The 10577-nt window shown below is 56.1% G+C and overlaps 1 protein-coding gene across 2 annotated transcripts in view; it reads left to right on the top strand.

Moving 5' to 3' along the window:
• Positions 1–10577, top strand: part of Atp6v1c2 (ATPase H+ transporting V1 subunit C2) — a 23638-nt gene that overhangs the window by 5373 nt on the left and 7688 nt on the right. For both annotated transcript variants that reach the window (XM_010629052.3, XM_019208162.2), the window contains exons 4-8: positions 4066–4151; positions 7253–7347; positions 8954–9045; positions 9996–10094; positions 10305–10373. In XM_010629052.3, the coding sequence (XP_010627354.1) occupies positions 4066–4151; positions 7253–7347; positions 8954–9045; positions 9996–10094; positions 10305–10373 (441 nt within the window). The remainder of the gene's footprint in view (positions 1–4065; positions 4152–7252; positions 7348–8953; positions 9046–9995; positions 10095–10304; positions 10374–10577) is intronic.

The raw sequence follows: 10577 nt of genomic DNA, 5'->3' as shown, positions 1-10577 counted from the left end.
TGGTGGTGTTGGTTTCTTCTCAAGAGGTATTGCTGTTTGTTCGGTGCGTGTTTGTTGTAACAGTTGCCTTTGAGAGTGGTGTTGCAGATGTTTAAGAAAAAAACCAAGCTGGGCCTACTGGGCCGGGTGTGTAATCCGCGCTCCGCATGTGAAAGGCAGGTTCTAAGTGTGTTTTTGTAAAGCAGGAGGAGTAGGTGTGGTAAGAGTGACAAGCACTGTGCATTGTTCCAGTTTTCCTCATAGGTGTAGGTGTGCGTTCCCAAGAACCTCTTGTGAAAGGCAGGTTCTAAGTGTGTTTTTGTAAAGCAGGAGGAGTAGGTGTGGTAAGAGTGACAACCACTGTGCATTGTTCTAGTTTTCCTCATAGGTGTGGGTGTGCGTTCCCAAGAACTCCCCTATCAGAAGAAAGAAAAATAATGTGGTTCCAGCACTGCGAGTTCTTATTTCTAACTTTGATCTGCTCCTGGGGCCAGGTGTCTGGAATTAAAAATATGAGCTACATAGCTGGGCGTGGAAGCGCATACCTGTCACCCAGCACTGTGGGACGCTGAGGCAGGAGGATCTCACATTCAGCCCAGCCTGGGTAACTTAGCCATTTAGTAAAACCCTGTCTCAAAAATAAAAAATAAATAAAGGGCTGGGGATGTATCCCAGTGCAAAGGCCCTCTGTTGCATCATCCAACAAATAAAAACCTAAAAACGCTCAAGTGTTGTGGGATAAATAAAAGGACTGTAACCTGGGCAGCACAAACCTGTCCACGCCGCCGTGCCCAGGGTGCGGGCGAGGACAGGACTCAGCAGGGGTATTGTTTCCATGCCTTTTTATTATTTATTTACCTGGGCACCAGTGTGTTTTTCCATATAGCCATGGGGCAGCTTTGCTGACGAGCTCCTCGCTGTTATTGTTGGAGTTTTTCTTTTGTGCTGCCTCTCCTGTACTTCAAGTTTATGCCGCCTTCTGTGCGCAGCTGAGAAACCCAGTGATTATACCTTTTTAAAAAGCCTGCTTCTCAGCGCCCGAGTGCTCTCAGGTGCACCATCCCGGCGCTTGGGCAAAGCCTCCAGGGTTTCTTCGGAGCTTGGCTGATGGTCCCTGGCCAAGCACCTCACCTGTCTTGTGGGATGCTGGTGACTTTTTCTTTCTTTTTTAAAAAATTTTTTTAAAGACAGGGTCTCACTGTGTAGCCCAGGCTGGCCTCGAATTTGCAGGGATCCTCCTGCCTCAGCCTCCCATGTACTAGGGTTACACCTGGCACAGTCACCTGAGGGTTGGCAGATCACAGGTCACTCTCCAAGTGTGAACGTTACAAAGAGGAAGCTCCTGGCCTCTCTGTTTATGTAGGAAGGTCGCACAGGGACCATCTGGGGACATTTTGTTGGACTCACTGACTGGACAGCAACCGGACACCTGTGTGCCAGCTAGGCGCTGTTAAGACTTTATGGCCCTAGGTCCCACGTGGTTATCCCCACACGGTGTCTGTTTCACACTGTCCTCCCCACCCCAAGAACTCCAGCTCTTCCCAGGGCCTCCCACCTCTGCCCACCCCAGCACCTGCAGACTGAATCCCAGCACTCTGGGAGGCTGAGGCAGGAGGATCCAAGTTTGAGTTCTGCCTAGGGGACTTGTCAAGACCCTGTCTCAAAATGAAAACAGAGGGCTGGGGATGTAGCTCAGTTTGAAGGTCCTGGTTCAGTTCCCAGTAACTCCCCCCACCCCAAAGTAAAAACCCAGAACAGTAACCCCACAGTGACACCTGATTCTCATGCTTAAAATCTCATGTGGCTTTGAAGATTCCCTTCTGAGTGACCAGGAAAGTGTGGTCTGAGAGCTCTGAGGGTGGTGTGTGCAGGGGACTCAAGTCTCAAGGTCAAGCGTGGTGGCCTTTAATCTTTTTTCCTGATATCAGAGGTTGAACTCAGGACCTTGCTCTTATAAGACAGGCACAACGCCACTGAGCTACATCCCTGGGCCAAAGCTTGGTTTTTAAAGCTTGGTGCACCTCAGGAACCTTGGGGGCCCTGTTTTTCTATAAACAAAGTCACTTCCCCACTCTGGTCGCATGTTTCTGATGAACACAAGCCGTGGGGCCAGGTGGGGCCAGCGCTGGGTGGAGCTGTGGCCAGAAGCCAAGTGACCTGGGGCCTGGGGCCTTTGCACCGAGCTGCATCCCCAGCACCTTTTTTTTTTCTTTTACATTTCGAGACAAGCTGGGTGTGGCAGCACACATCTGTAATCCCAGCACTCAGAAAGCTGAGGCAGGAGGATTGTCTTGAATTTGAGGCCAGCCTGGGCTACACAGTGAGTTCCAGGCCAGCCTGAACTACACAGCAAGACCCTGTCTCAGAAAAACAAAACCGAACCTATACTTGACCTGGGGAGTCCTCCACCCCCAAGGACCATGTCCACAAGGTGGGGCTGATCAGTCCAGACCTCTCTCTGGGTAGACAAGTAGGTGAGTGGCTTTCGTTTTGATTTTTGAGAAGCTGTGGTGGTAACCACAGATAGTGCGTGTGGCCTGCTCCTCTCCACTCTGTGACATTGTCCTTTAGAGGCAGCACATCGGTGACCTTCCTCACTGTCCTTGGAGACTTCCTGGAGGCCTGTTAGATCTGGCGGCTCCCTTGTGGGTGACACCGAGGTGGCTTTTTGTCTGCAGTCACGAGGAACCTTGGGCTCAAGCCCTGGAGCTGAGCTGGGATTAGCAGAAAGACAAATTCCTGCAACTGAAATTATTGGCTCAAAATATCCATGTGGCCGCAGGACTGTCATCTCAGCAATCAGGAGGCTGAGGCAGGAGGATCGCCATGAGTTTGAGGCCAGCCTGGGCTATCTAGTGAGATCATCCCTTCTCCCCCCAAAAAAACTAAAAAACCATAGGGCCAGGGATTTAGCTCAGTGGTGCTGCTGCCTGCCTTGAAAGTGCAAGAACCTGAGTTCGATCCCTAGCACCAAAAAACAAAACAAAACAAAACAAAAAAATCCACGTGTTAAAGATTTGGTAGATTTTTAGCCAAGCACAACGGCACACACCTGTTTTCCCAGCCCCTACTGGAATAGATACTGAACTTGGGGTGATTCGAGAACCCGGCCTGACCCACTTTGAATCGCACAAACAGGTCTTGGCCTTACAGTTATTCATTTGTTTACAGAACTGGGGATGGAATCAGGGCCTTTGCACTGAGCTACATCTCCAGCCTTTCTTTGGGGTGGGGAGGGTACCGGGGATCGAACTTGGGACCTTGTGCTTGCGAGGCAGGCAGCGGAACCACTGAGCTAAATCCCTGATTCCTCCAGCCTTTTTTATTTTGAGACAGAGTCTTCGCAAATCGCCCAGGTAGGAGTTGAACTTAAGATCCTCCTGCCTCAGCCTCCCAGAGTGCTGGGGTGAGAGGCATGACCACCATGCCTGGCTTCAGTGCTCTTTCCAGAGACCAGAGTTGATTTTCTGCTGTCAGATCAGAACCAGGTCATAGTAGACAGTGTCGCTGAGAGGGACGTCTCCCCCGTGTGTGTTCAGCCTGGCCTCAGTCTCAGTTTCCCGGATGTTGATTATAATGCAGCTCTCCATAGACCCAGCTTTCGGGACCCCACGGCTGGATCTCCCGCTGCTCCCTAGAACAGCTCTCTATTGTTGAATCTTCTGGCTGTTTCAGTGTTTTACATTTAGCACCAGCACTGTAAGAGCATCGCTGCATTCACAAAACTTTTTCTGGTTTTCCTGTTTCCTTGAAGTGGAATTACTGGTTCATGGGCTGTTAACACTTGAAGTCCCCCCACCCCATCTCTGCAGTTCTAGGTATAGAACACAGGGCCTTTGCACTGAGCTACATCCCCAGCCCTCTTTATTTTTTATTTTGAGACAGGGTTTTGCTAAGTTGTCCATGCTGGGCTCAAACTTGAGATTCTCCTGCCTCAGCTTTGCAGAGGGGTAGGATACCAGCTACCGGGTGGCTGGTAACTCTTGAAGTCTCTTCCTGCAGACCCCAGTGATGTCCACACGAGTGCCAGGCTCCTGCTCTGCCTGCTTCAAGCTCTTACCCAGGATTCTCTCTTCCCCTCCACAGCCTCATAAAGCGAATGGCGCAGAGTGTGGCGGACGTCATGGAAGACTCCGAGGGCAAGGTGCAGGAGAACCTGCTTGCTAACGGAGGTGGGCGTGCCCAGGGTTCTGTCCCCGGGGGGCCCCGGTGGTCCCACAAGTTTCCAAGGGGTTGGATGGGGGCCGTGCACTCTGCTCCCTTTCTAATCTCCATGCTCTTTTGCCTACTTCCAGGGTGTGTGGGTTTTTTCCCTTTTGGTTTTTTGAGACAGGGTCTTGCCGTGTAGTTCAGGCTGGCCTTGAACTTGGCAGGTTCTCACTAAGTTGCTCAGGCTGGCCTCCAACTTGCAGCAATCCTCCTGCCTCAGCCTCCTGAGCGCTGGGATGGCAGGTGTGCGCCGTCGAACCCGGCTAGCATGTGGCATCCTTACCCTGTCTCTGAACTCCTCGGTGAGCTTTGACATGATGGGGTCCTGGGGTGTCTGATCCCAACCTCTTTGCTGTTGGCTCCAACACCTTCCCCCCAACATGCAAAATCCCAAGCAGCCAACCTCAGGGAGCCAGTCTCCAAGGCCACCCCTCCAAAGCCTCCTGCCCCACCCCCATTTGGAATTTCCATCCCCACCCCCTGTGCTGACAGCGGATCTCTCTAGGTCCCAGTGATGACTCAGTCACTAAATGTGTCCATTCCCTTTGAAAGCATTTAAATTGCACAGCACAAAAGCCGGGCGTGGTGGCGCATACCTGTCATCCCTGCACTCAGGAGGCTGAGGCAGGAGGATCACAAGTTGAAGCCCAGGCTGGGCAACTTAGTGAGAACCTGCCTCAAAATGAAACAAAAAAGGGCTGGGTGTGTCATTGAGCACAGAGGCCCCTGTTCTGTTCCCAGTACCACACACGTGCACACAACTACACACAGCTCAGAGACTTTGGAAACTTGAAAATTAAATATCTAACTGTCTGCAGTGATAATGAAGGTGATTGTGTGTTTATTGAAAGTGAGGCCATTAAAATTCCTATCATTTGTTATAAATTTAACACATATATGTTCTTGTTTCTGTCCTTCCGACACACAAGGAGGTGTTTTATTTGCTGCCTGACGCCAACACATGGAAATGTGAGGACCTTGGCGCTGTGGGTCCCGGGTGTAATAACTGCACCTTCTTACATTGCAGGTTTGCAGGAGAAAATGAGGTGTTTAAAGCGTAGGTTGTGCCCCGTGTGTGCTGCCCGGTGCCGTGTGCTGTGCATGTCGGGTTTGGGGGGGTCAGAGGTCAGGTTGCCATGGCTCCTTGATCACAAGTTTCCTTCCTTTCTCCTGTCACCCTGCCTCTCCCAAGAGGGCTGCATGCCAGCTGGGGTTTGTTCTGTTGTTTATTGTTTGAGACAGGGTCTCACTGTGTAGTCCAGGCTGGCCTCAGACTCTTGGTGATCCTCCTGCCTCAGCCTCCCAAGTGCTGGCATGACAGGTGTGCGCCACCACGCCTGCTGCAGTTTCTCCTTTAGTCGTGGGGCCGAGGGGATCTGCCTGTGCTGGCTCCTTCTCACCACAGTAGCCAGCCCTAGTGGGGCGCAGGTGAATTAGATGGGGTGAGTCATGGTCCTAGCCCACGGGACGTGAGCCATAAATGTCCCCTGATGCAAAGCCCAGGTCACCATGTGATGTCAAGGCATTTTCTGCCTCTGGGGCGGCCACTCTGCACCACCCCAGTGCCCCCTGAGTCCTCTTTGGTTTCCAGATTCTTCCTGGGGTCTTGGTCCCCATATCAGCCTTGCCCCAGGCTGGGCTCTGGCCTCTGCCCAGCCACCTACCTGGGTGTCTGGGTGTCACCTGCCCCGTGCCCTGTGTGGCCTCGGCTGTGCCTCCCACCTCTTCCTCCTCCCTCCAGGGCTGCAGTGGCCCCTCTTCCCCTCCCCCCATGCACGCCGGCCATCCTCTCTCCAGAGTCCCCTTGCGCTGTTGCAGTGGTCCCATCCAGCGCCACTGTCCCTGTGCAGTGATCTCAGTGCCCTGCATTGAGTTCTCAGTGCCCACAGCTGGGCTGCCCTTGAGCTCATTGCAAGCCCAGGCTGGCCTCGAACTCACGGCACTTGTCTTGCCTCAGCCTCCGGAGTGCTGAGATGGCAGATATGCACCACCACCCTGGCTGATGGCACTGGATCCGCTTTGAAATGAGGTGTGCACAGAGCCTGAGTGAGAAATCCCACTCTGGTGGCCATCTGGCCAGGCTAGGGGGATTCCAGGAGCCACTGAAGCCCTGGAGCACCCACTGGGCTTTCTGGAGAAAGAAGGAATGAGTCTAGTGCAGTGGGGTGCACCTGCCACTCCCAGGCACTTGGAAGGCTGAGGCAGGAGGATCTCTGGAGTCCAGGAGTAGAGGTCAGCCTGGGTAACAGAATAAGACTACATCTCAAGAAGGAGAGAAGAACAGAGGGAAGGAAGAAGAGAAGAGGGAGCCAGGAGTGAATCTGGGCTGTGTCCCTCTGTAAGCACAGAACTGGAGGGAGCAGGCGTGGGGATGCGACACCCGGCTCCCAGGTACAAAGGCTGACTTAACCCTGTGGGGCCACCAAGCCTCCGTGTGGCCTCTGACCTCAAGCCCAGGGTCTCCCAGCTCCTCAGTGGGTGTGACAGGGACAGAAACCCCTGCCCTGAGGGCGGTGGTTTGGTTTGGTTTGGTTTCGGAGACAGGGAAGCTACCCCTGTGTCCGTCCACTTCGCTTCATGCAGAGCCCGCGCTGGAGGCACACACGGAAAATCCCAGCACTTGGGAGGCTGAGGCGGGAGGAGCATAAGTCGGAGCCCAGCTTGGACAACTGGGGGACTTTGAGAGACCCTGTCTCAAACTAAAATATAAAAAAGGCTGTGGATGAGCTTGATGTGAAGGCCCTGGGTTCAGAAAACAAAACCCCAAGTGATGTGGCTCAGACAGCTGCGGAAGTGGCCAGGGCCTCTGAGGACGTCACCAGGGTGGCCTCCGGCCCAGTGGGTCCCTGGGGTGGGCACTGTGGAGTGGGCCTGGCAATGAAGTGCCCGCCATGTGCCCTTCCTTGGCTGTGCCAGGCTTTGCAGAGGGCTCGGGCTTGGGCTGGCGGCCACCGCGGGGTCTGTGACAGGGCCCGGCTGTCCCCGCTTCTCCCTGCTGCGCCCCAGGTGTGAGCGTGAGCCCGGCTGTGGGGCAGTGGGGCGCTGAGTGTGTCTGTGTCCCCAGGCGGCCTGACGTCCTTCGTGACTCACTTCGAATGGGACATGGCCAAGTACCCTGCCAAGCAGCCGCTAGTGAGCGTGGTGGATGCCGTGGCAAAGGTGAGGGACGGTGCGGGGTTGGGCAGCAGCTGAGCTGAGGCAGGAGGCCAGGTTCCAGCCCTGCCCGGAGACCCTGCGTCCTGTGCGCTGCAGCTGCCCTGCTCCTCCCCTGCCTGTTTTTATCCTAAGGCTGGGCTCCGGCTTGCAGTCCTCCTGCCTCAGCCTCCTGAGTACTGGGTTGATGGGTGTGCGCCCCGTGCCCGGCTTTGCGGGTCACATCTCTGATAACTGTCACTCTCACTCCGCAACACCCTGGCTACGTCCTGTCTCCTGCCCGCCCAGCCCCAGCGGTTAGAGAAAGCTTCAGCCTGGCAGGGAGAAAGCCACCCAGCTCTCCGGATCCTGTGGGGTGGGTGGTCAGGGGGGGCCGTGGGCTCCTGGGTCCCCAGGAAGGGGGTGGAATCCGGGTGTGGCCAGGTGACACTTGTATCACAGCCTAGGCCTCCCGGAACAGGTGGGGTGACTGGAGGGCCCTCGAGGACACCCGCCGGGCACGTCCCACTGGGCATCTGGGGTGGCTGCGCCCCGCCCTGCCCTGGACCAGCCAGGGCACTTGAGGCCCAGAGGTGCCTGCTGGAGCTGAGGAGGCCCTGGAGCACAGGGGGTGGGGTGGGGAGTGGAGTCGGGGCGGGGCTTGGCTTCCGTCCTACTCGGCTGCCAGGAGGGACTTGCGGCAGGAGCAGGGGCGGGGACCTTGATCTGTTTTGTTTGGGGCAGCAGTTTGGGCTTTGGCAGGGAGCTCCATTCCCAGCCCTTTCTATTTCTTATTTTAAGGCAGGGTCTTAATAAATCCCTAAGTCGCCCAGACAGGGCTCCAACTTGCAACCCTCCTGCCTCAGCCTGCAGCTGGGGTCACAGGTGTGCACCACCTGCCCGGTTAGGGACCCTGGTTTTGATAGCGTCCTAAGGCGCCTGACTCTCTTGCTTCCCACTGGCCCCAAAGAGATTTCATGAGGACACAGTTAGGGGTCACAGGGGGTAGGGACCAAAGCCCAGGGGCTTCCGTGTGCACAGACTGCTGTTCCGGGCCCAGGGATTCATCCCACACCAGCGACGCCTGTGTGACCCCAGCCAGAACGAGCCGGGGCGGGGGCAGCCTGGTGTCACCTGGCCCGTGGTTCCGAGGCTGCTTCCTTCTCCCAGCAGCCCCGGTAGCTTGGCCCTGCTCTGTGGGGGGATCAGAACATTGAGAATTAGGGGTGGTTTTTGTCCTCCATTTCTTTCTTTTTTTTCAAGGCTGAGGCTTGAGTTTGGACCCTTGCATGTGCTAGGCCAGTTTTGTTTTGTTTTGTTTTTCTTTGAAGTACAAACCTTATTTCACAAAGCAGAGCCCAGCTGGTTGTGACCGGAAGTTGCTGTTGGCCCAGGGCAGGCGGAATGTGTTTTTGATCTTGAGAATCTTGTTAGGTCTCGGTGCCCAGGTTGGGGAAGACACAGGGCACTGTCACCTCCCAGCCCCCAGGTGCTGCCGACCCCAAGGTCTGGAAGCTGTGACGCAGAGACAGTGGGGTCCCCTGGGACCCCTGACACAGGACACTCGGTGACCATTCAGAAAAGTCCCAGGGACTCCTTCAGTCTTGTCACCTGAGCTGTTCCTTTGACACAGCAACTGGTGCAGATCGACACAGACGTGAAGTCACGCACAGCCGCCTACAGTGCGCTGAAGACGGCGCTGGAGAACCTGGAGAGGAGGTCCACGTGCGTAGCCCAGGCACTGGGACGGACCTATGTGGACAGGGCAGCTGCTGCCCCAGCAGTGCCTTCTCCTCTGGGGGCTTGCTGGGCACCTTGATGTGGTTTTGGTGTTGTGACACAGAGTCTCACCGTACAGTCCAGGCTGGCCCCGATCTCACTATGTAGCCTGGACCGGAGATCTTCCTGCCTCAGCCTACCAGGAGCTGGGATTACAGTCCTGTTCTTGGAAACATTTATGAGGAAAGCTGTTGTACTGCTGCCACAGCCCTCGGGCTAGGCCCCATCTGTGCCGCGTCAGCCTCGGGAGCTGGCTGTGTGTTGGTGGCCGTGGTGTTTGGATACCAGCTGTGTTGGCCCACATGGCAGCCCTGACCCAGATGCGAACACCACCTGCTTTGTTCAGGCCTGGCCTGGGGCCCGCGAAGCCCCTCCAGGGGCGTGTCCCCCCACCCTGTACCCCAGCTGCTCTGTAAAGTGACCCAGAATTAGACCTAGCTGCGGGCAGCCGCACGGCTTTGAGAGCTGGCTGAGTAGCAACATTTGAGTCCTTTCAGTGCCACCACCGGACGGCCCCTCTATGCAGCCACCGGGAAGCGTGGCTCCTGGAGGTGTGGGAACTGGCGGCCCCTCGGGAGACTGGTGACACTGACTGAGGTTCTGCCAGCCTCCCTGTCCCCGAGGGGAGGGGACAGCAGCTCTGGCTGCCCAGCATGGAGCCGGGTGATGGTCTCTTAGGTGTGGTGGGGCACACCGGTCATCCCAGCACTCTGGAGGCTGAGGCAGGAGTTCCTGGTGGGCACCTGCCTCAACAAACCCTAAAAAGGGGCTCACCCGTGTCCTGGGCTCTGACATCCACGGCCCAGCCCCTGGGGACTGTCCCCAGCTTTCACCTTTCTGGGCGGTGGGACAGGGGCCCCTCCTGCTGTCACAGCCTGTGTCCTGTTGCCCTGCAGGGGAAACCTCTTCACACGGACGCTGAGTGACATCGTGAGCAAGGAGGACTTCGTGCTGGATTCCGAATACCTGGTCACCCTCCTGGTCATTGTCCCCAAGTACGTGGACCAGGGAGGGCTGGTGTCAGTGTTGTGGCCTCCTGCTCAGAGCAGAGGAGAGTGGCACCTCTGCCCCCACCAACATCCCTGTAAGGGGTCCTGAGGTGCCGGACGTGGCTGGGCCAGCGGTCCCTGGCCTTGGGACACAGGGCTGTCCTCGTCACCTCCCTGCTGCGTTCGGCCCCTTGGAAGGTGACTATCTTCCTGCAGGGCCAGCTACTCACAGTGGCAGAGGACCTACGAGTCCCTCTCGGACATGGTGGTCCCTCGGTCGACCAAGTAAGTAACACCCTCTCAGCCTGGGGTCCCCACAGTGTGGCCACCATCCATCCCCCTGCAGCAGTTCTCTGCAAATGACAAGAGGGGGCAGCTGGGTGGGGTGGTGCACACCAATTATCCCAGGGAGGCTGAGGCAGGAGGATCAAAAGTTTGAGCCTAGCCTGGGCAACTTGGCAAGACCCTGGCTCAAAGTAAAGTAAAGTA

Source organism: Fukomys damarensis, unplaced genomic scaffold (genome assembly GCF_012274545.1).
Source record: "Fukomys damarensis isolate Sample0158 unplaced genomic scaffold, DMR_v1.0_HiC HiC_scaffold_25, whole genome shotgun sequence".
Lineage (NCBI taxonomy): Eukaryota > Metazoa > Chordata > Mammalia > Rodentia > Bathyergidae > Fukomys > Fukomys damarensis.
Note: the sequence above shows the minus strand (reverse complement) of the source record. Positions and strands in the feature narration are given on the sequence as shown.